At 51.8% G+C, this 24,592-nt stretch overlaps 1 protein-coding gene across 1 annotated transcript; it reads right to left on the reverse strand.

The window, feature by feature from the left end:
* Positions 1–5,151: 5,151 nt before the first annotated feature.
* Positions 5,152–16,213, reverse strand: VSIG10L2 (V-set and immunoglobulin domain containing 10 like 2). The gene is made up of 11 exons (XM_068977331.1): positions 16,132–16,213; positions 14,241–14,588; positions 13,723–13,998; positions 11,427–11,702; positions 10,629–10,877; positions 9,623–9,883; positions 7,760–8,050; positions 6,828–7,124; positions 6,039–6,161; positions 5,502–5,555; positions 5,152–5,249 (listed from the first exon to the last, which is right to left on the reverse strand). The coding sequence occupies exons 1-11, from the start codon at positions 16,211–16,213 to the stop codon at positions 5,152–5,154; spliced, it is 2,355 nt and encodes a 784-aa protein (XP_068833432.1).
* Between the last annotated feature and the right edge of the window lie 8,379 nt (positions 16,214–24,592).

Raw genomic sequence — 24,592 nt, forward strand, 5'->3', positions numbered from 1 at the left:
GGATGCGTCAGCCCCGTCATGTTCCCACTGCAAGCCAGCAACTGCACAAAACAGCCCTGGGAGTGGGCTGTGTGAAGGACATTAATTCAGTTCAGAGAAAGATCATTATTTATTTTTTGTTGTAGTGATGTCATATGAATGTATCTTAAAATGTGTGCCCCTTTATGTTATTTATGCCTGAAAAGTTTCCCTCCCTCTTCCTTCCTCCCCCTCGTCAGTAAACAACCTCATTTGGCACAGTTTCAATCACCTGAGACCATGTTGTCCAAGAGCCTCAGCGACAGTCAGAGCCCCTCCTGCAAGGATCCTGCCTGCTGGCTGATTGAGCTAAGAGGGAATTGCACAGGCCATTTGGGAGTTTTCAGATGGAAAGCTTGTCTTTCACTATTGCATTGTCAGACTGTCTGAGAACATTTGAAATCAACCACAGTTGATTTCACACCTGATGTTTATAATAGATGTCTTGTGAATTTGACAAGTGCCTTCCACGGAAGTGATGGTTGACCTGTAGGCTGTCTGCATGTGGGCACTGGTTACATCCAGTTTTCTAGGCAGTAATCACAGTGTTGTGGACATGATGGAGGTTAAGTCAGTCTGGTTGGGTTGTTGCAGAAGGCAGAAAGGGAACCAGGACCAGAGAGAAAAAGAATTCCCCCAAATCCAGTATCATTTAAAATCACATTTATTTATAACCTGGTTACCATGGGGCTCTTTTTGACTGTTTCTAAGAGAAAAATAAGACTTTCAAATGGTGACTAGAAGACAAAGATCCATATTTTAAGAAGAAAGGGAAGGTTCCAGGTGGATCATCTTGGCGGAAGCTCTCCCGTTAGTATAGGAAGTATCGTGGTGCAACACCCCCGAAAAATCCGTATTTTCTAAGTTCCAGCTTGGGCAATACCTGAAAGATGTGAGTGTCAGAAAAGAATCTGGAGGTTTGAAGTTTCCTGACGTTTTTCCTGAATGTCGTCATTGCAACAGGCACCTATAGCTTTGATTGGCAGAGCTTGTAAATCACAGTTATTGCTGCCTCTGAATGACAAGGACGTTTGCAGCTGCCGTTGAAAGGCTTTTCTTCTCCACGTCTGAAACAAAACACAGCACTCTGAGTGTATTTGATAGCTTGACTCAAGCTCTATGGATCACTGCTCTTTTTTGGATTGTGCATCCCTTTGGGGGAAAAAAAAAAAGCAACAGTTCTCTTTATGGAGAGTCAAGCGATTCTAGCATAAGTGAAAATATTTTTACAGTTTCCCAACAATTGCAGTGAAATAGAGTAGAATACTGTATTAATCGACTTTCTATGTAAATGCATCCATATTCCCTTACATATGTCTATATATTTTAGAAATAGAACTGCTAGTGGAATGTGCCATGTGAGCTGGGTCACTATGCAAGGATTACTTGGAGTGGAATGTAGTGGATACAATTTCATAGTCAGGTATCATGGATGCTCCAGAGTCAAATTCTCCATTTCAGACATCCACACCTATAGTGTACTGGATTTATTCTTCATTGTTGCCTAGATGTAGTTAGCTTTGGAGGGAGTTAGCTGTATCCTTTTCTTTTGTGGCCAGCAAAGGACAAAGTCCTAGCACACGGAATATGAAAACATACCCTGTGTCTGCCAGTCAGGTTATAGTGCTACACTCACAAAGGGAGTTTTAGAAAACTGGGGAGTAAGTGTCTGTAAGCAGTCATTTTGATTCAGGAAACAGAGGTGTATTAGCGTGAGCCTTAGGTCATAAACTGCTTTTAAAGATTGAGTTTGAATATGGGATTTGTCCACTAGGAAGAGAAAAATGACTTTAACTGTAGGGCGATCTCGTTGTGGACTGCTTTATTTATATTAATAGTAACGCTGTTTTAAGTGTTATCCCTTTAACTGTATTTTATTTATAAAAAATGCTTTTATATATTGAGAAATATAAATATATATATATATAATTGCCTTCATGTTTAGGAGTTATGAGTGCTCTCTAACTATGAGTTGTTCTGGACTTTTATGCTCTGCACATTTACCCAAAACAATCCTACCTAATGTGTTTGCCAGGAAGTCAGAGGACAGGACAGCATGGGCAACGGCTCTAACATTTGTGGAGTTACTGTTATATACCAGACTGCTGGTGCTTGCTACTACTATCTCAAATCTTCCTGCTAAGACACATCTACTAAGTAGGTGATAAAGTCCCCAGATCACACGCATGAGCCACAGAGCCTGAATCTGAACTTATCTGGAGCAGGAATCTGAGCTCCTGTTTTTCCAGACTGCTTTCCAAAACCATTGCGGTTCACTCTGCTGATGGAACCCGTTCTGTAAGCGCTTGGTCCTCCCCAGCACAGAATTCCTCCGATGCTCTAGCTCCACAACTAGAGAGGCTGCCCCTGTGCCCCACGGGCAGAGCTCTGAGCTTATTACCTGGTCTCCCCGGAGCCCTCCTTTCTCCTTGTGACCCCCCCTTGCTACCTCCCCTTCCCCGGAAATTTGACCTTCTCTCAGTGTGATAGTGATCCTGTAATCCATCAGACCTCTTCACATCCCTTCTCTTCTTAGAACTCTGTGAGTCTTTGTTTTGGCATCAAACTGCCCCTTCTGCTATATCATTTCTCCAGCTCCTTTTTTTTCCCCCTTCTTTTGGTTATGCACTGATCCTCTGATGATGGGCGCTGTACAAAATGTAAGTGAAATGGCAATGTTTTAAACCTTTTGAAGTGGTCTTTAAAAACAAAAGGCATTTCTTTCTGAGTTTTGTTTTTGTCAAATGAATCTGCAAAGACAGATACAGATTACTAAGCTGATCGTGACGCAAGTCTCATTCCAGCTACAGGACTGCCAAGAAGTCAGCCTTCTAACTGAATTTCACCTGTGTTGCTCTCTCTTAAAGCAGTGATTTTCAGATGCATGTTTTTGTATCATATGGAAAAGTATGTTTTATTTTCTTTAAAGTTGTAATATTATGTTTGAAATTGTATATATTTTAAATGATGTAGCTTTGACAGGTTTTATTTGGTCGATATGATTTTCTATTAAATGAGAATGCTGCTTTCATGTAGAGTAGCTCGTGAAGATGCAGGTCTCTGATGCTCCCTGCCTGTGTGAAGCTGCTTATAGCTTGTGGTGGAGATGGGTGCATGTCTTTGAAAAGTTTTGGACCTGTCCTTCCTTAAAAACCTCCTCTGCACAACTTAGAGTCAAGTGAATTAATCCCTTCTGATCTGACTACAGAGATCCAGGCCCTGAAGGAAAAGGATCCGGGACAAATACATTATGTGTGGCTGGGAAAATATCTGCAGCAAGGAGCTCTGTCAAAGCAGATACATCCCCTTAGGAGGCTTAGCATTTCTTCGGAAGGAAATGGGGGCAGAGGAGAGTGAGAAAGAGGGATCCCTTCTCAGACCTTGTCTATTTTTACCGTTAATCTAGAGCCATGTCCATGTGAACCCCAGAAATTTAGTCTTAAGAAGCAGCTTAGCTTTACTGCCCTGAAAAAAAAGTGTCTGCGGTGGGACTTCCCTGGTGTCCAGTGGTTAAGACTCCACGCTCCGGGGGCCCAGATTCAATCCCTGATCAGGGAACTAGATCCTGCAGGCCACAACTAAGGTCTGGCACTTCCCAAGTGGCTTTTCTGGTGGCTCAGACAGAGAGTAAAGAACCTGCCTGCCAATGCAGGAGACACGGGTTCGATCCCTGGGTCAGGAAGAGCCCCTGGAGAAGGAAATGGCAACCCACTCCAGCATTTTTGCTTGGGAAATCCCACGGACAGAGGAGCCTGGGGGGCTACAGTCTATGGGGTCGCAAAGAGTCGGACACAACTTAGCAACTAAACAACAAGATCCCGCACAGCCAAAAACAAACCCAGTGTCTGGGCTGCTTCTCCCAGAAAGCCACCAGGGACTTTTGCCTGGCGTGGGCCCTGTCGCGCAGCGATCCCCAGATTGAAACGGGCCTGCCTGAACCTCAGCCCCAGCCCTGAGAGCTCTGAGGGAACCCGAAGCCCTCTTCTCGTGGAGAGAGACTGAGTCCGTGAGAAACTTAGGAGAGCGCCGTTCCTGTCAGCGTCCGTTTCCTTTCAGGCGCCACTTTCCCGATTCCTGGCAGGACCATCCCTTGGCCGTCTGGCTGTTTGTTCTCTTCTGCGTCCCCCGCGGAGGCAGGCCTGCCGACTCGCGCAGGCAGTGGAACAAGCACGCATTTGTGTTTCACCCAGATGTCAGACACACGCTCGGAGCCAGTGAGTCATGCCGGCGGCTGACAGAGTGTGACTCTGGCCAGCCCCGGGCCGCTGGCAGCCAGCTCCCCCAGCCTGGTGGCAGGAACCCCTGTCCCGTCTTGTTGGCACAGACTCTCGAGTCCGGCGCCTGTGAGCCCTTTGAGCACGGCGGGCTCTGTGCTGTGCCTGCACGAGAGGTGAAAGGGAGACAAGGGCTCTGGGCACCTGGCTCTGCTACCAGCCCTGGTGCAGCTTGTGTTTGACGGGGAAGGAGCTGGAAATTGGGAGAGAGCCAGAAGATCGCGTCTCTATGGCCCTACCATCCTGAAGGCACGGGATTTTATTTGCTCGGAAGCTAAGCAGGGTCAGGCCTGGTTAGTACTTAGATGGGAGAAGAGCGCATTTCTTGCCACAGTTGCATGAAGGGAACACACACACACACCTGCCTATCTCATTTCCCATCTCCTAGCTTCTTCCCAGTAGGGAAACTGGGTCCCGACTGAAGCCGGTCAGCTTCTCCCCATGGGAGCTGCAAATGGAATAACCCTCCACCAGTGAGAGCATCACGTGTGATTTATTGAGAGATTATTCAGTGTGCAAACTCAGGCTGGAGGCAGGAAGCTAGGTCAGATGGCTCCAGACACCGTTCCCACACCGTGGTTCTCACTTGCCCTCGGACAACCGGTGATCTTCTCCACAGTCGTGTGTCTTCCTGGTTTTTCCACCTCTGTCTGCCATGAGCTGGGCCAGGACTGGTTTCATACCCAAGTCATTAGAGGCCCTGCAGCTGAGCCTTCCTCTGGCTGTGAAAAGCTGCTTATCCAGCAGGAAGGGGTAGTTAGGGTCTTAGCTACCTTGTCTTTAAGATTCAATGTGACGAGGGAATGTCCCATCCCCCCACCGTCTCCCCTAAGCCTGTTGGCACCTTCCACTTGGGGCCTCATGGTGTGGCCGTTACTGAGATGGTGACATTTACTGGGGGCTCCGTGGATTCTAGTGCAGGATCTGAACCTGGGGTGGTGGGGGATGGTTCGGTGCCTACAGAGAATGGACACAAGCAAAGGAAAGAGAGATGCCTGGGGACATCCCAGGTTGTTCCCAGCGGACGAGGGAGACTGAGCTTTATGGGTAACTCATGACTATGCTCCCGAGTTTGGGGGTAAAATTGGGCTTACCTGGTGTTGTCTCAGGGCCACCCCTTGAGCCCTGATATTGGTGACTTTGCTCCCTGAGGGTGAAGAGTAAAGTTATACTCCCAGCCTTCCTGTCCAGTTAGAAGAAAATCCTGACCTCCAGAATGATTGGGCTTCCACACCCACCTGGGAATGAGCAAGCGCCCAAGGCCTGAAGGAAGAAAAGGAAGAGATGTGTTTCTTGAGCAACCAGCCTAGGTCCCGGGAGAATAACCCTCCTCTCCCCAGGGTCAGGAACCTGGAAGGGGGTGGCCCGAGATGCCCAAGGTTCAAGGTTGGAGCCCTGATGACTTCTAGCTTTGGGAAGAGGTCACAACTAAGGAAGAGCCTAGATTCTTTGCCCAGGGGAGTCTACGAATTGTGTGCTAAGTTGCTCAGTTGTGTCCAACTCTTTGCAACCCTGTGGACCATAGCCCACCAGGCTCCTCTGTCCATGGGATTCTCCAGACAAGAATACTGGAGTGGGTTGCCATTTCCTCCTCCAGCAGATCTTCCCTACGCAGGGATCAAACCCAAGTTTCTAGCGTCTCCTGCACTGGCAAGTGGGTTCTTTACCATCTGAGCCACCAGGGAACCCTGTCTAATATGGGGCTGCCTCGGGGTCAACAGCCCAGTCCTTGAGCTTCGCACTCACAGGGGAAGGTGTCCGGGTGCCGGGCAGCATACTGGAACACCAGCAGGGAGGCCACTGTCGCCACCACCATTCCTGTGCCTGCCGCACCCAGCACTGCCGCGTAGGCGCTGAAGGGAGGGTCCGCTGGGAGAGGGTGTACAGGGCAGGTTTAGAGCCACTGCTGAACTCGGCAACAGTGGCTCTGGGGCATCATGCAGGCCATGCCCTGCTCCTCCGGTTGGCCCTCCACCTGGGGGTTGGGGAATGGGATCAAGAGCAGGCCTCGACCTAGAGATTTGGGAGACCAGGTCTCTCCCCAGGAGAGGGTGCTCAGCCTGCCTGGGCTCCTGGGGTGTTGAGTCCCCAGCTAAGGCCCCTCTATCTGGCAGAGCAGGCAGTAGTCTGGGTATCTCGGCAGCCTGGTGCGGGAGGGAAGGAATACCCAGGATGGAGAATGAACAGCGGGAAGCCAAGAGCCCACCTGTGCCCCAGAAGGTGAGACTGAGGCGCAGAGCTGGGCCCTCACCCTAATTCAACTACCGGCAACTACACCTCCTGTTCACTATTTCTTCTGATCTGAGCTGGACTATGGTTCCCGCCGCTAGGCCCAGGCCTCCAGAGACTCTGGGAGGGACAGAAAGACAGCAGTGGGGTTACTTGAGATGGGGCGGGCGGAGGAGAGGACAGAGACTGGGGGTGGAGGGGCTCAGGAGGAAGGAACAAAGGAATGCATGCCCTGCAGAGAAGAAAATGACCCGGGCTGGGTTCACTGGAGAAAAGCAAGTCTCTCCACGGCACAAGCCCAGGCACCTGGTGTCTTCACCTCAGAGGGATGGCCAGCCGTGCGATGATTCAGAGCCAGGACTCGGAAGCCATAGCGGACCCCCGGGTCCAAGCCCCCCAGCCGCCGGCCCCTGCTCTCCGGCTCGATGTCACCAGCCACGGTCTCCCAAGCCCCTGCCCCTGGGCCTGGGAAGCTGGCCCTTCGCTGCACCAGGAAGCCCGTCAGGTTGCCGGGGCCTCGGACGGCCCATTGCAGCTGCACCTCGCTCCGGTGTCTCCCGTAGGTCAGGCGGCTGATGGTGACGTTGGGGGAAGCTGGGTATCCTGGGGTGAAGGCAGGGACACATACAGGCGTGTGTGTGCATGCATGTGTGTGCTCGAGGGCTTCTTAGGGTTTTGTTGAGATACAGCTGGTGGTGTGGGGATGCGGAGATGGGGGTGTAGCCTCGACCACTTCTGTGTAGTTTCAGTCTTTGTTACCCTAGACTTACACACTGGCCTCAGTTTCCTCCTCTGTGAATGGAGGTGTGTGTTAATTGCTCAGTTGTGCCTGACTCTGCGGCTCCATGGTCTGTCCATGGGATTCTCCAGGCAAGAATACTAGAGTGGGTGGCCATTCCCTTCTCCAAGGGAATCTTCCCAACCCAGGGATCAAACCCGGGTCTCCTGCTTTGCAGGCAGATTCTTTACCGTCTGAGCCACCAGGGAAGCCGCTTGTAAATGGAGGAAAAGGAGGTTATTCTGACTACGTGGAGCACTGTTTGCCTGAACTTGAGGGTATCCGATTCACGTACATGTGGGATTTGTGTTTTTTGAGGGTCCATCTGTGCCTGAGAAAGGTAACACATCCAAGGTTTGAAACAGGGAGTCCATGTGCCTTTCCACCTAAAGAGCAGTGGCTGGAGGTTCTCCATCCCCTCTGCGTCCACACACACACGTGCACACCACCCCTCACTCACTCAGGACCTCCAGCAGGACGCTCCGACTGCTGTTGCCCAAGGCATTTCGGGCCATGCACTGGTAGGTGCCCCCGTGGCGGGCTGGGTCGGCACCTTGGACACTCAGGCGCAGTTGGGTCCCCTCAGAGTGCAGCGTGAATCCCAAAGTGCCTGGCTCCACCTGCCGTCGCTGAGGGCCCAGCCAGAGGAGCTGGGCGGGTGGCAAGCCCGCCAGGAGGGCACATCCCAGCCAGGCCTCATCCCCCTCCAGCACTGACACCCGGGGCTCAGCCACTGCCAGTTGAGGGGCTTCTGCAGGGACAGAGAGGATAAGCTGAGAAGGTGCCCCCTGTGCTGGTGGGGATGCTCAGAGGGGAGGTGCTGACCAGTGGTGGAGGGAGTGGGGAGGGGAGAAACAAGATGGGAGGGCTGTAGAGTTGAGAGTGAAGCCTGCCTTGGCCGGGTCTGCCCCCTCTTTCAGGCTTTCATTCTATGCCGCATTCCCAGCACCACCTGCTCCAAGTTTTACAGACAGTAGTTGTATTTCATGATGCTTCTCTCCCTCCTGCCCCCAGAGCAGCTCCTACAGGTGGGCCCCTGCCCTACTTACCTCTGCATTAACCACCTCCTCCCAGCACCTGGCCCAGGGCCTCCTATCCCCATCCCCCAAAGGCCCACAACGCCTCCACCCCGGGCACAGTGGGCCCGGCCCACAGCAGGTGCTGTTTTTATGGACTAACTCCTAAAGACCCAGGGTTTCAGGTGTTCATGAATCTTCTATGATGGAATTTCCAGTCCTGAGGCTGAGTAACAAGGGAAAGAAATATGCTGAGTGGTGGACCTCCCTGAAAACCATGCTAGTCACTCGGCCTTTGCAGACCAAGACGTGAAGCATTTTGTGAGAACCGTTCTAGGTGACGGCTATGCCGTTCGCTTTTCTCAAATTTTTACTCCAGTGTTTAATTCTTTGTTCATGAGTTGGCGATAAGCAAGACTGGCATGGCCAGATGAAGACAGAGAAAGAAATCAGACCAAGAACAGAGGGAGTGGGAGAAGCAGAAGAGGACTTCTGGTGCCTGATTCGTTCATGCAGATCAAGAAGACAGTTTGGCACCTCGTGCAAACTGATGAAAATGAGGGCGACAGAATCCCTCCAAGTCTAGACCTTGCTGTCCAATAACAGTCCCCCTCCCTCACTGCCCGGCCACGTGTGACAATTTAGCACTTGAAACGCAGCCAGTCCACATGGAGATGTTCTGCCGCTAGAAACACACACATTAGATTTTGAAAGCAGCATGAAAAGAAAAAAGAATGTAAATATCACTGATAATTTTATTATTGCATGTTGGAATTAGTATATCAGTGTGTTGTGTTAATCACTCAGTCGTGCCAACTCCTTGTGACCCAATGGACTGTAGCCTGCCAGGCTCCTCTGTCCATGGAATTCTCCAGGCAAGAATACTGGAGTGGGTTGCCATTCCCTTCTCAAGGTGATCTTCCTGACCCAGGCATCAAACCCAGGTCTCCCACAATGCAGGCAGATTCTTTACCACCTGAGCCACCAGGGAAGCCCAGTGTGTTGGGTATATCAAGCTAAATAAAATGTTTCACTGTTTCTTTTTTACTTTTTTAAAACGTGGTTACTAGAAAATGTTAAATTCTATCTATGGCTCACATTATATTTTTATTGGGCAACACAGACCTAGACCAAACCCCCTAAATTTATGCATCAAAAAACTTGAATCCCTGGGAGGGAAGGTGACACAGGGTCTTGACTCACTTTGCATTTCTCCTCAGCTGCCAACCCCCAGAGCCCCTCACCCTGATTCCAGAGAGCCGCTCCTCCCATCCCACCCCAGAAACAAGCCTCTAGCTCTGACTCACCTAGCCGGAGCCGGCAGAGGGGGTCAGGGGCCCTGAGTGGGTGAGTGCCCCGGCAGGTGAACTCTCTGCCAGCCAGGTCTTCCTGGGCCTGCAGGAGGTAGACGGCCAGGGAGGAGCTGCTGCTGCCCAGAGGCTGCTCCTGCTCATCAAGCCAGCTCAGCACAGCAGGGGGCTCGCCTCCGGGCCACTCGCAGCTCAGCATGACGAACTGGTCTCTGATTGTGGCCACGGTCCAGCAAGTGGGGCTCCGGAGTGGTTCCCCTGGGTAGGGAATCATGGCTCAGCACGGCGCTACAGGAGGAGAAAGGGCTGGCAGGCCTACCCATCCCTTCACTCTTCATTAATTGCTTCACTCACTCATGCCTCTGCGTACACAGTCACTCACTCACTCACTCACTCATTCATTCATTCATTTGACGTTTATTGAAGGCTGACCATGTGCCTGGGAAAGAGTGGGAACAGAGAGCAATATAATCTGATGTGTGCTAGAGCATAGGTAGAAAGACAAAGTCTCTGGGCCTTCAGGGGGGAGGACTGAAGACAGGATGACATATGAACTCGGCCTTGGTAGATGGGTAGGAGTTTCCAAGGTAGAAAGAAAACTAAAGGCAAGTCTCAAGGCCAACATGCAATAATTGTTGTTCGCTGTTCAGTCACTAAGTTGTGTCCAACTAACTCTTTAAGACCCTGTGGATAATGCAAGTGTGCAAGAATAGACCAGTAAAAATCAGGTCCTCCCTGGGGGCTGGGAGATGGTAATGAGGGTGTCCCGGGGCTCTAAGCCAGACTTAAGCCACCGTGTGGGTGGAGACTGGGGCTGGAGAGGAGAGAAAAGCTGGAGGTGGGGAGTGAGCCGTGCTGCCACCTCCCCATTAAGCGGCAGGTCTGGGAGACCGTGGTCTGCAGCCCCTTCTCCGACCCCATGGCCCCAGTGGTCTGGGCCCTGGCCCCCTGCCCACTCCTCTGCCTGCACTGGCATGCCCTGCCATCTACCATATCCACTCACGCAGCGTGATCCTACAGAGCATGGGCAGAGCCAGAGCTGGGTGCCTGCCAGTGCAGGTGAAGGCGCTGCTGTTGGCAAGCTGGGTGGCTGCATAACTCCAGGTGACATTGCTGAGTGCAGTGGGGCCAGCTCCCTGGGGTCCGGCCCACTGCAGCTGGGCAGCTGGAAGCCCTCCAGGCCAGGTGCAGACCAAAGTCAGTGCCCCAGGGGCAGGGAGAACAGTGCAGGAGGGCCGCCCCTTGGGGGGATCTGGGTGGAGAAGCGTGTGAGGGCAGGGCTGGAGCAGTGTGCCACAGCCCACCACCCCCGCCACCCCCCACCAACCTGGGAGCCTGGAGGCCTGAGGTGTCAGGGGTGGAGGAAGTAGGGAGAAGTTGGTGAGCTGGGAAAGAGTGAGGGGCTGATAAGGGAAAGGCATAGTTCTCAGGCCAAGGGCAGAGGCTGGGAGAGGGGTGGGTATTCAGAGTCCGTGAGGAATCCCAGAGCCCCCCTAGTCCCCCACCTGGGAAGTCTCCCTTTCTCTGCTTTGCCCCACTCTCTTTACCCTTCTCTGTGCCTCAGTTCAGTCCCCAGGGTGAAAGAACTGTTCCCTGGGGAGGGGTCTACATATGGTCGTCCCATCTTCCCGCCCCTTCCCACTTTGGAGGGCTTTTATAGACCTGCTCTGACCACCTAGCAACTCCATCTGGTTTCCCAAGTGTTCCCTCCCAATCCACGTCCACACCAGGGCCCCTGGACTCTGCCTGAGCAGAGGTCCGGGTGGCTCCTGTTGCAAGGGGCCCCTCCCCACACACTCACAGTAGATGGTGAGCTGGACACTGGCCTGCGTGTGGGTGTCCAGGCGGCTGTTGCGGGCCAGGCAGGTGTACAGGCCTGTGTGGGCACGGCCGGCACTGGCGATGACGTAGGTGGGCCCGGCATGCACCTGAGTGTGTTCATGAAGCCACACGTAGAGGCTGGGGGGGTTGGATGCAGCCAGGCAGCTCAGGGTCACCTCTTCCCTCTCACTGGCCCCAAACCCCTCTTCAGTGAACCCCAGTGGCTCCACGGTGATCACAGGATTGTCTGGACCATCTGGAGGGCAAGGAAGGCTTGTCATACCTTCCAGCCTTCATTTCTTCAGTCACTCGTATAGTCATCGCTGAGTTCACTCCCTACCCAGTGGGTATCTATGATGTACCAGCTGTGTCAACTACTGTGCTAGGCCCCCAGGAACTCAAGGAGCAGGGGCCTTTGGCACAGTCCAGTGTAGGTGACCAGGGTTGGTGCAGGTGAGCACCCTGGGCTGGGGGAGCTCAGGAAGGCAGCTGTGACTGTTGTGTGGCTTCCCTGAGGGACTGCTGGTTGAATTGGGGTGTGGGGATGGGCAAGACCCAGCTGGGCAGAAAAGAAGCAGAGTGCCCAGTCCTTCCCTTCTGCCCTGGATTGAGGGGTTTCTTGGAACTGGGGCAGTTGATCCTTTTAGACTGGAAAGGGATGAAAACAGGGTGAGAAGATGCCCTGAGCATAACCCTAGCAGCCAGCCCTCCTCACTGCCCCTGTCTCCTGGGTCCTTTCTCTCCCTGATTCCCAGAAAGGACTGAATTCTCTGCCTGATTCATTCTGCTCCTAATTCTTTCCCAAGAACTTCTCACCTGTCTCCCCCATGCTCCTCTGCTGACGATTTCCACAGGCCACCATCATTAGTGGACATCCTTAGGCAGAGTCCTAGCTCCTTAAATGTACTAGACCAGCACTGTCCAATAGGCATATGTGAGCCACACGTGTTAAATTTTCCAAGTCTTAGAAAGGAAAAATAACCAAACCCAACCAAGTGAAAAAAACACACCAATTTTAATAATATTTTGTTGAAACACATACATGCAGAATATTATAGTTTCAATGCACAATCAACATAAAAAGTATTGGGACTTCCCTGGCTGCCCAGTGGTTAAGACTGTGTGCGTCCACTGCAGGGGACATGGGCTTGATCCCCAGTTGGGGAACTAAGATCCTGCATGTCATGTGGCATGGCCAAAATTTTTTAAAAAATAAATCAATAAATAATGTACAATTAGTCAAAATCATTTTTAAAAAGTATTGATGAATATATATATATAGGTATATATAAGTATAAATATGGATGTGTGTGTGTGTTAATCACTCAGTCATGTCTGATTCTTTGCAACCCAATGGACTGTAGCCTGCCAGGCTCCTCTCTCCATGGGATTTCTCAGGCAAGAATACTGGAGTGGGTTGCCATTCCCTTCTCCAGGGGATCTTCCTGACCCAGGGATCAAACCCAGGTCTCCTCCATTGCAGGCAGATTTTTTACTGTCTGAGCCACTGGGGAAGCCCATATATATGCACAGATATACATACTTATTTTTAGATTAAATCTTCAAAGTCTAGCGTGCATTTTACACTCAGAGCGCATCTCAGGTTCAGCCACATCCCGAGAGATCAAAGTCACGCAGTGGCTACCCTATTGGACAGTATAGCGCTAGATTATCCTAGTCTTCATCTTTCACACAAACCACTGATTTCATTTTTAAATTTAAAAAAATCTTTTGAAAAAAAATTTTAGAAGTTAATTTGCTACATGTGTTCTCTTTACTGAAATAACTGTTTTTGTCTTCGGTCCACTTTTGTACAGATTGCTGCTTCTTTCCTCACTTGTTTTGGAGCTCTTTCTAATCCTTTGTTTGCTATTGGTGCTTTCAAGACAAGTTTCTGATTTCTAATTGCAACCTCTCAGCCTCAGACTTAGGATCAAATTGCCACCCTCTCTTTTCACTGAAACTCCCTCCCTGTTTCTTCAGGGTTCAGTTGGTCAAAAGCAGAATTTCTGAGCCACCCCTGAAATTCGGGTAAACTGACTATGAATGTATGAACATTTTCCTGGGAACAGAGGCCCTCGACCTTGAAAAGGTGAAAATACCTTGTACTAGAGCCATCTTTGACACCAGTGGGTACAATGCCTTGACTCCCGCCTACTGGAGCCTCTTGGAGGGCTAGGGTACTCCTGGGGGTCCCAAGATGTGTCAGGAGGCCAAGCCCAGGTGGGTAGGTGGGTGCCAGCCCTGACCCCTTCCCCTCGGCCACTGGGACTCACAGATGACGTCCAGGAAGGCTCCGTCACTGCTCAGCTGGTTGACAGCGTTGTGGGCAGTGCACGTGTACCAGCCCAGGTGTGTCCGGTTGACAGGGTCCAGCTGGATCAGACGCTTTGTGACCCCCATGAGAGCCTCTGCAGGGCCCCGGGGTGCCTGATGCTGCCAGGCAAAGGTCATGGGCTCTGTGCCCTCCAGCACTATACACGTAGCCACCAAGGAGGCCCCCTCCACTGGGGACGGGTCACTCAGCCGCACCTGAGGCTTCGATACGGGCACTGGCCAGAGGAAGGAGAGGCCCTGTGTTTGTTATCGCAGACCCAGGCCATGCCCAGTGGCCCAGCACTTGCTGGCAGGCCCCTGAGCATCCCTTCCCATGATCCCAGGTGTCCCTGCTCCCAGGAGGAGGGCCCCACAGAACCCGAGCCCAGCAGAACACGACGGGCAGCACATGCAGATAGACTCCAAGCAGCACGCACAGCGGCTCAAGCCCGCCGGGGTGCCCGGCCAGGCCCCTCACCCAGCACGGCCAGAGCGAGGGAAGAGGAGGTGGCGTGGAGCTGGCCGCTGGCCGCATGCAGGGCCTGGCACAGGAAGTGGCCGCGGGCCCCCTCCTGCAGATCCCACAGCACCAGGCTGCTGTTTCGCAGACTCACGGCCCCCAGAGCTGAGGCGCTGGCCTCCACCTTGAACTCCCCTCCACTGGCGACAGCCACGGGCTGGGGCATCAGCGAGCCCAGGGGAGTGAAGCTCCAGAAGACCACCAGGGGGGCAGACTGGGCGCCACAGGCCAGCTCCACTGAGCCGCCTCGCACTCCCTGGATGGAGGAGGTCTCCCTGGGGGCTCCTCGGGTCGGATGGGGCTGCCCTGGAGACAGAGAGGCAACACAGAGTGTCGGGGCCGGTCTGAGGTCTCCTGCTCCCCGGTCCTCACCCACAATCTCTGTTATCGGTGGTCTGCAGGGTGGGCCGGCCCGGCAGGGTTTGATAGCGAGGCATGAGCCCTTCTGGATTTGGTGGACAAGAGACGGTTTCTGAGGGGCCCACAGAGCTTCCTGTTGGGCTGTGCTGTATGAGTGGGTGGGGTTAGGGAGCAGAGGTTCCCATTAGGCCTTTCGGAAAGCTTGATAAAAATGTAGATTCCTGGGCCTCATCTCGGAAGACTGAGTCAGAATCCCCGAGTGGGGAGAGGGGTGTCAGTGCCCAGGAATCTGTATATTAACAACCATCCAGAAGTCAATCTGATGACCAGCCAGACAATGACCCCCGAGGCTCAGGACGTGTATGTGACCACTGGTAACCCAGGCTCTGGAGATATCTGCATAAGGACTCCAGGGGATTCCAGACTCACTGCAGCAAAGGTGAGATGATCCCAGCCTGCCGTCAGCCCACCCAGCACCCATTCATTCATCAGCTGTTAATCTGGAGCGCCTGCATGGGGCCAGGCATGGGCTACCGTGACAAATGAGCCCTCCGTCTCTGCCCTCATGGAGCTTCCGGTCCACCAGGCAGCAGACAGCAGCGATGGGGGAAGGCAGATCCAGCAGGCAACCTCACGCCTGCCTGGGCACCCTGTTCTTCTGTCGCTTGTGGTCAGCATGCTGCAGGGAGCCTCAGCAAACTTAGGAAAGATAAATGCCTCGGGGACGACTGATCTCCAGGGCTCCCTCACACAAGCTTCTGCTGACTGCCGTGCCTGCCCTGAACTCTTCCCCTGCTGATCACCTACTGATCTTCACCATAACAACCATGGCATACCCTCCCCAGACTCAGAAACATGAAATCACTTCGTCTAAAACCACGCGGTACATGGAGGAGCTGGGGTTGGAGCCCTGCCTAATCCCTGACCTCAGATTCTACCCACTGCTGTCAGCTTCCCCAGAGAGAGAAGAGGAGGAGACGGGCGTGGAGTTGGAGGGACGGGATCAGAATCAAGATTCTGACGTTCAGCCGGTCAAGGAGAAAGGCATTTAGTCCAGAAACTGGTTCTTCCCAGCCCCATGGACCTTACTTTGGACGCTATGAGCATCTCCCGCCTGGACTATTGCGAAGACCTCCCAGTGCCTCCAGCTCCCTGAAAGCTGTCAGCTTTGGAGGGAACGTCCCGAAGCCCAGGTCTGACCGTGTCACACTAAGCTCACACCCCGACAGTGGCCCTCAGCACAAGCTGTTATGACTTCTCAAAGATCAGAAGAGCAGAGCACTCTCGGTGCTCTGGCCCTGCCTCCCGACCTGGCACGAGAGGTCACTCGGCGCACACGGGCTGGTGTCTGGCAGGTGGATGAAGTTAATGGACTTCACTGAACGGCTACACAAGGGCAAAAAAGAGGATCCGGAGGAAGAAAGGGGAAGAAATAATGGGATGTGAGTAGGGGTGGGCTCCTGTGGAGGGCGGACTGAGCATCACTCACCCGAGGCCCTTGGATGCAGAAGGCAGAGGGGTGCCAGCAGCAGGAGGCCGAGGGGGCTGAGCAGGGCCCCCTGACCCGCCATGGCCCCATCTCCCTGCGTGGCCACCCCGCTGAGGTTCCTGCCCGCCTCTCAGGCTCCCTCTCTCCAGAGCAAAGCCCAGCCCTGGAAGGTTGGGGGGCAGTCTGGCTCAGGTTGCCAACTGGGGGCCCTCCTGACACATCCACCCCAGATCTCCCGTTACCCTCACCGTCCTGATTACAGGTGAATTATTTACCAGATGATTCACTCCATCCATAATGCAGAGTTGGGGAGGAGAGACCAGGCCAGGGGAGGACCTGCACTCCCTGAAACTTGATTTCAGTAATATGAAATCAGAGAGTGTGAGCATGGATGTGGCAAAGGCCCCAGCTTCGCCAGGTCCAACCACCCATCCGGTGCGGGACCCCTGCGTGCAGCCCTCCAGACTGCGGGGATCAGGAGGTTCACGGCGTCTGTGAGCTCTCGTGTTTTCCTCACATTTCGGGGGGAGACGCTGGTGGAGGGTTGGCCAGGAGCCCTGGAGTCAAACACGGTCCGGAGTTCAGGTTTGACTGATGAACCAAAAAATTTTAGGACATTTCTGAGCCTCTCTGAGTGTTAGTTTCTTCACAGATGAACGGGGATAATAACACCTCCTTTCTTGTAAAGATTATTGTGACTACAAACGAGAAACTTACACTAGCGTCTGGGGGGCTTCTTGGGTGCTTGTAATGTCCTATTTCTTGACTCGGGTAGGAGTTACAGTTCATCAAGCTGTATATTCATTTTGTATACATGCTTGATACAATTTACACACACGTGTGAATGGTGCACATAGTCGGTGCACCAACATTCAAGCTCCTGGCTAGATCTGGCCTGCAAAGTCAGGGCCCTGGAGGTGGAATGAACACCAGCTTGCTGGGCTGGCCTCTCTGAAGCCCAGCGCTCTCTCTCCCCTCTCTCGTCCTCAGCGTGTCCTGCTGCTGTAGCTGTCTCTTATGACAAGCTGACTTAAGGTCAGAGTTTTCCATTATCTGATGGCAGGGCTGGGGGGAGGGTGAGATTCCTGGACCCCAGTGAGATGAGCTTTGACGTCGGGTATTAGGTTCCTTGGGGCTCAGCCGGGACAGGGGATGTCAGAGCTGATGCCAGGCAGGGCATCGCTAGGCCCAGAGATGTTGGCTGTGGTACTCTCGGCCTCTCAGTGGCTGTAGAACAGTGAAAAGAGCCCTGTCCTTCACTCAACCCATAGCCAACGTTCTTCCCTGTCTTCCACAGGGTCTTTAGCCTTCATTTGTTCCTAACTGAACTTTGAGTAGAATGGCAAATGGTTCCTGGGGTTTGGGGTCACATGTAGTGGGGATAGGTGGGGCAAATAGGGTACCGCCCCCTGTTTGCCCTCCCTGTTGGCTCTATGGCCCTTCCATTCTTATGCCCCCATCCTAACTGGGGGAGCGTTAGACAGTCCATTAGCCATTTTGGGGGGAGCAGAGAAGAGGGATCTGGGCTTGCCATCCACCCCAGGTGGCTGGCACCCCCTGTATCCAGAGAAAACATGAGGATCCAGACAGGGTGAATCAGAAACCCTTAAAGTAGGTGTCCCCAACCTCCGGGATCTAATGCCTGAGGATCTGAAGTGGAGCTGGTGTAAAACTAACAGAAATGAAGCACCCAGTATACACAATGCACTTGAATCTTCCCCAAACCACCCCCTCAACACACACACACACACATATACACGCACACACACGCACACACATTCAGCATCTGGTAAACCCCCGTCCCACAGTGCATGTCCAGTTAATGTCTCTTTCTTCCCTTCTTTGTGTTTGGGTTGAACTGGAATCTGCTTTTCTGACACATCTGTCCTTGGGGTTGAGTTCTTCCAATGAAACTTTGCGAAACTATTCGAATCCCTCTTTCAAATGCTGCTGCTCCTGCTAAGTCGCTTCAGTTTTGTCCCACTCTGTGTGACCCCATAGATGGCAGCCCACCAGGCCCCTCTGTCCACAGGATTCTCCAGGCAAGAACACTGGAGTGGGTTGCCATTTCCTTCTCCACTTTCAGATGAAAGGCATTCAATATTTGCAGCAGCATACCCAGCCCTCCTCTTCTCCGCCTGAGTGGTAATCAGAGTTCCCGTCCATTGACAGGCCTGTGCTGGGTGTGCCGGGTGTTCTCAGCCAGCCAGGAAACAGCATTGCTGCCTGCATTTCACCAATGAGCTTGAATTCTCTCCATTTCCCCCGCCTCCAATGCCTTCATTTCCCACCTGGCTCCCTACCCCTGGGCCTTCTTCAGTTTGTCCCCACCCACCCAGGGCTCCGTCCCCTCTGGGCTGGCTAGGGGTCCACGGAACTGCTAAGTTTCTTCTCCCTAGCAAGAAGATCAATATCTCTCTCAGTGATGTACTGTTAGGGTTTTGCTTATCCATCTGTTGTTATTCAGTTTCTCAGCCATGTCTGACTCTTTGTGATCCTATGGACTACAGCACGCCAGGCTTCCCTGTCCTTTGCTATCTCCCAGAGTTTGTTCAAACTCAAGTGCGTTGAGTTGGTGATGCTATCCAACCATCTTATCCTGTTACTCCCTTCTCCTCCTGCCCTCAGCCTTTCCCAGCATCAGGTTCTTTTCCAACGCGTTGGCTCTTTGCATCAGGTGGCCAAAGTATTGGAGCTTCAGCATCAGTTCTTCCAGTGAATGTTCAGGGGTTGATTTCCTTTTAGAATTGACTGGTTTGATCTTGCAGTCCAAGGCACTCTCAAGAGTCTTCTCCAGGACCACAGTTCAAAAGCATCAGTTCTTCTGTGCTCAGCCTTGTTTATGGTCCACCTCTCACATCCATACATGACTACTAGGAAAACCATAGCTTTGTCAGCAAAATGATGTCTCTGCTTTTTAATACACTGTCTAGGTTTATCAAAGCTTTTTTTTCAAGGAGCAAGCATCTTTTAATTTGATGGCTACAAGTCACCATCAGCAGTGATTCTGGAGCCCAAGAAAATAAAATCTGCCACTGTTTATCCATCTAGTAAACACTGACTTCCTGGCCACCATGTACCAGGGTGTGTTGATTCCACTGCTTTGCGGGGCCCACACCCAGGCTCATGAGCAAGGCTGGATGGAACTCAGCATGCTGAGAGGACACAGCAGCTCCATGGCACTCTCCAAGCTCTGGAGGAGGGAGCAGTGTGGCTGTAGCCACTATCCAGGTTTCTGGCCACTGCCTCACTTTCCAGGAACCTCTGCATTGCTGTGGGCAGTATCACGCCAGGCTGTGACACTTGTTCAGCTTCGGGGCCAAGGGACTCTCATGCCAGTCTCTTCCCGTCTTTCCCTCACATCTCTGCTTCTCTGAGCCAACCTGTAGGCCCCTCATTCCGTGCTATGGTTTTAAGCCAGCTCACCAGCCTGTCACGACCATCTTGAATCTGATGCTGAAGCCCCAGGCCTCGCTCGGAAGGAGCAGAGTGTGGAAGGATGGGGACAGCTGGGCTGGAGCAGAGAAAGCAGATGCTCCTAGAAATAAATGGCTTTTCCATGTGTATCCACGTGGGCTTTGTTGGAGGCCAACTGTAGGCCCTGGGGACCCCCGCAGGAGATGAGCCGAGGGCTGGAGAGGAAATGGGCCAGAGGCTTTGCGGTCCACACGGCTCCCGCTGAGTTCACGGCTGAGAGGAGGGGTGGGTGGGGGGGTGGCGGGCCAGAGGGCCAGAGGGTCCAGCAGGGGTCACCGCTTAGTCACTTTGTAAACTGCTCCTTGGGGGCCAGAGAGGAAATGAACAAGGCCTAGGTGGAGGGGTGAAGAGAAGGAGAACCACAGAGCTAGGGAGGAAGGGAGGGGAGGCAGAGGCCGAGGTGTGACCCTGAAGGCAGTGGCTCCTCGGGGCCTGGGGTCTCTGCCGGCTCTGCCTGGGAACAAGCCCTCCTTCCTTCTGCTCAACCACTCTCAGTGGTCCCTTCCTGGGCTGCTGTGCGCAGGACAGCCCATTTCTCCTGGCCTCCATTTCCTGATGGATTAACAATGTGGTTGTCATGCCCACCAGCTACTTCTGGGGGTTGTTGTAAGAGTGTAGTGAAGGAGGAGAGGACTGTAAAAAGCATAACAACCACTGTACAGACGGGGGCGTGTGACCAGGGCAGACTTTGGAGTCAGATCAGCGTTCAGATCCTGGCTCCATCATCCACTAGCCGGGCGACAGCAAGAAGTCACTTACTCCAAGCCTCAGTCTTTCCCGTACAAAAGGAGGCTGCTCTTAGAAAAATTGTTGGTTTTGTTATGTGTGACAACAGTTGTGTGTTTATATAAGATCATGTTTCTGTTCGTCTTTTAGTGAATACCAAGACATGCAGGGATGAGATGTAATGGTCTCTCTAGCACACTTTCGTGAACCTAGAGGGGTTGGATGAGGGATGGGAAGGAAGCTCAAGAAGAAGGTGTTATATGCATGTGTGAGTGCTAAGTTGCTTCAGTTGTGTCCGACTCTTTGCGACCCTATGGACTATAGCCCTCCAGGCTCCTCTATCCACGAGATTCTCCAGGTAAAAATACTGGGGTGGGTTGCATGCCCTCCTCCAAGGGATCTTCCTGACCCAGGGATCGAACCCATGTCTCCTGCATCTCCTGCATTGCAGGTTCTTGACCACTGAGCCACCGAGGAAGCCCCAGATATATGTATACATACAGCTGATTCACTTTTCTTACAGAAGACACTAACCCAACATTGCAATTACACCCCAATAAAAAATTAAGTGTTAAATACAACTACTATTAAGAATCCTGGAGAAGGAAATGGCAACCCACTCCAGTATTCTTACCTGGAAAATCCCATGGACAAGGGAGCCTGGGGGGCTACAGTCCTTGGGGTTGCAAAGAGTCGGACAAGACTTAACAACTGAGAGTGCACGCGCTATTGAAAGGAAAAAAAAACCTACATGAAAATAAAATCAATGAAGCATCTTCAGCCAAGTCTTTAGTTCCACATCACTTCAGGGGTTTTTACAGGGCAGATGCAAAACCTGCTTAACACCAAAGTTGTTGTTTAGTCACTAAGTCGAATCCAACTTTCTGTAACCCCATGGACTGTAACCCACCAGGCTCCTCTGTCCATGGGATTGCCCAAGAGTGAGTTGCCATTTTCTGCTCCAGGGGATCTTCCCAACCCAGGGATAGAACCTGCATCTCCTGCATCGGCAGGCAGATTCTTTACCATTTGAGCCACCAAGGAAGCCTGACACCAAAATTAGCATTCCCCTATTTTTGTGAAGCTCAAATTCATTGAAAAGTCATGTTAGGTATTCTCAGTGGAAGTGATGAGTAGGAGAAAGGAAAAAGCATTTGGAGGTAGAGTGGAGAGGGAGAGATTTTTCTGAGTTGAGGAGAGGTCACAGGTCCCTGGGTCCCTGGAAAAGGACCAAGGTCAGGGCCATGACTGCTGGGGGTGGAGAAGTGGAGAGGCCCCCAGAGGCTCAGGCTACAAGGTCAGGAGCAGCCCCCAGGAACCCGAGGCTCGAAGCGTCTCTGCTTTTGGTAACTCAGGAACCCCTGGGAGGGGCAAGGACTCCAGTATGGAATCCACTTTATCTGATTTTAGTGAAATAAAGGAACAGACACTCTTGCACATGTCAGTTTGTGGAGTGAGATTCACACCCTGCCTACTCTTGTTATCATCAGTGTTGCTGTTATTGCTATTATGAAATTGCCTGGAGCCTGGGCCCGGACACCAGATTTGAGAGCATATTGAATGCTGCTCCAGTAGAGGGTCCTCTCTGAGAGAGGTTCCAGGCCCTTCCTTGCCCCAGCTGGTGCTGGTGCTTCTATCATGCCTGGAGTGACGGTGCTAAGACAGCTTTCCTTGATTGAGGGCCTGGTTGGAGAACTTAGCCTTGGCAGGACCCAGTGAGCATCTGTCTGGACAGGGCCGTTGAGGAGCCAGGCACCAAGGTCAGCAGAGAAAGTCAGGGCTCAAGGAAAGCTCTTGCCTCTCTCTTCATCTTCAGGCCTAGGCTGCTCCCCGCCGCCCCCTCCCAATCCCCTGCTCCCCAACCTGGCTCGATTCTCTTAGTTCCCTGGCTGGGGAGCTGGAAGGAGAAGGGAGTTTCCAGAATGTCTCTGTAGAGCTCCAGGGGGAGGCTTGGCAACTGGAGATTGTCAGCCGTCTCCTTGGCAACTGGCAGCCAAATAATTCTGGGAATGGAGGAGGGGGGAGTGCTCTGCAGGGCGGCCAAGAGAAGCAGATCCCCAGCCTTCTGAAAACTTTAATTCTTCATTACCTGTGTCAGTCAGGGTCGAGGCAGGAGACAGAAGCCACATCAGTCAGTTGAAAAGAGAATTGACTATAAAGAATTGGTAACTGGGTATAAAGTTGCTAATTAGGTAACACAAGAGCATGCTTGGGTGTCACGGAGCTGGCAACGGCAGGGGCTGGGAAAACAAAAGAAGAGGCTGGAACCATCAAACCTTCAACATGGCAAGGAGGGGGACCCACAGCCTGGGACTCAGACCCCTGAGGAGGAGGATCTGGGCAGGAAGCGAAGACCCCTGGGCTTGTGCGCAGACCTCAGGAAGGGGCACCTGCCAGCTGGTGCTGGGTGCTCTGGGGCAGGCGTGTGGGAGTGGGTGGTGGATGATGAAGCTGTCAGTGTTGGAAAAACTGCAAACTGCATTCAGCCACTGCTTCAGGGTGGGCCTGCTGCTGCTGGGGTGGAGAAGTACGGAGTGAGGCGTATGGGGAACACACAGGCGCAAGGAGATGCCCACCCTTCTTTGTCCATCCTGTAGCTTCCCTTTAGCGGCTCCTACTGGGAAATCCGCGAAGAAACAGCTAGCAAAGCAAAAATGGGGTTCACAGGGCCCAAGGTCAGCATCGCAAAGCAGTGGACAGAGGATGGGTCTGGACCTAAGACGTGAAACCCTTAGAGTCGGGACTTCCTTGGTGGTCCCGTGGCTAAGACTCCACACTCCCAATGCAGGGGCCTGGGATTTGATCCCTGGTCACGGGGCTGGATCCCACAGACCACAACTGAACTCACATGCTGCAACTAAAAATCCAAATGTCTCAATACAGACTGAAGATCCCAGTGCTGCAAAGAAGACCCAGCACAGCCAAATAAATAAATAAACGAGAAGAAAAAGAGCAGCGTCCAGATCTTTACTTCTTTGAATCTCTTACACAAAGTGCAGGGCCCAGCCTTATAATTGGCACTCAATAAATGTTAAACTGGTAATTATGCCTAGCTTTTACTAAGCACTTTTAATAAGGCCAGGCAGAGTGCTAAGCAATACTGAGCATATAGTCGATACTAATATGATATCTGGAGAAGGCAATGGCACCCGACTCCAGTACTCTTGCCTGGCAAATCCCATGGACGGAGGAGCCTAGTAGTCGGCAGTCCATGGGGTCACTAAGAGTCAGACATGACTGAGCAACTTCACTTTCACTTTTCACTTTCATGCATTGGAGAAGGACATGGCAACCCACTCCAGTGTTCTTGCCTGGAGAATCCCAGGGACGGGGGAGCCTGGTGGGCTGCCATCTATGGGGTCGCACAGAGTCGGACATGACTGAAGTGACTTAGCAGCAGCAGCAGCAGCATCTAATATCACTGTCTGGCCTCTGTCTTGGTTGGTTCCTGAAAGGGCACATGGGCCAGCCTTCCCTGGATGGACTCTGGCTTGTCTTGAAGAGTTACTGACATTCACAGTCTCTGACAGCTGGAAGGAATTTGTATAATGTTAGAGATGAAAACAACATCGGTGAAGAAGTATTTAGGTAAAAGTGGCCTTAAGAAAGCAAACTATAAATCACTGTGATCAAATCATACATTAAAGGTAAAGGACAAGATAAATAGATCCAGGGGATGGAAATAGAAACCAGTCAGGAAATATAACCCAGAACATGTGGACTATAGTATAAGAATAAAGGTGGTATTTCAAACCAGTGGGGGAAAAGGGTAGTTTATTTAATAAATTGTATAGACACAACTGGCTGGCTGGCTGAAAAAACAAAACAAGGTTAAGCTCTCTACCCCACGAGTTATTAAAACCAAGTTTCAAATAGATGAAAGATTTAAATGTATTTAAATTTAAACATTGAAAACAATTTAAATATTGGTTTTTATATTTAAACAATTTCTCAAGGAAATATTTAAAACAATTTAAATATTTAAAACAATTTAATGAGGAAAAAATTAGGAGAATATTTATACAATCTAGGGTTTGAGGAGATTTTTCTAAACAAAGCAGAAAGTCCAGAAGCTATAGAGGAAAATTTTAAATGTTTAAATTTTGGAAGAATAAAAGGTAACATATACAAAATCAAAAGACAAATTATATACTGGAGCAAATATTTCAATTACCACCAGTAAAGAGTTAACATCTATAATACACAAAGAGCTCTTATACACAATAAGAAAGAGAAAAGACCTAGTTGAAAATGGACA

Source organism: Capricornis sumatraensis, chromosome 8 (genome assembly GCF_032405125.1).
Source record: "Capricornis sumatraensis isolate serow.1 chromosome 8, serow.2, whole genome shotgun sequence".
Taxonomy (NCBI): Eukaryota; Metazoa; Chordata; class Mammalia; order Artiodactyla; family Bovidae; genus Capricornis; species Capricornis sumatraensis.

Coding starts and splice junctions, on each gene's coding strand:
- VSIG10L2 (XM_068977331.1), bottom strand. CDS start 16,213: ATGGCGGGTCAGGGGGCCCTGCTCAGCCCCCTCGGCCTCCTGCTGCTG. Junction 7,125..7,759: donor CGTCCTGCTGGAGGTCCTGA/GTGAGTGAGGGG, acceptor CCTTCACCCCAG/GATACCCAGCTTCCCCCAAC. Junction 6,162..6,827: donor CTCTGAGGTGAAGACACCAG/GTGCCTGGGCTT, acceptor ACCCTCTCCCAG/CGGACCCTCCCTTCAGCGCC.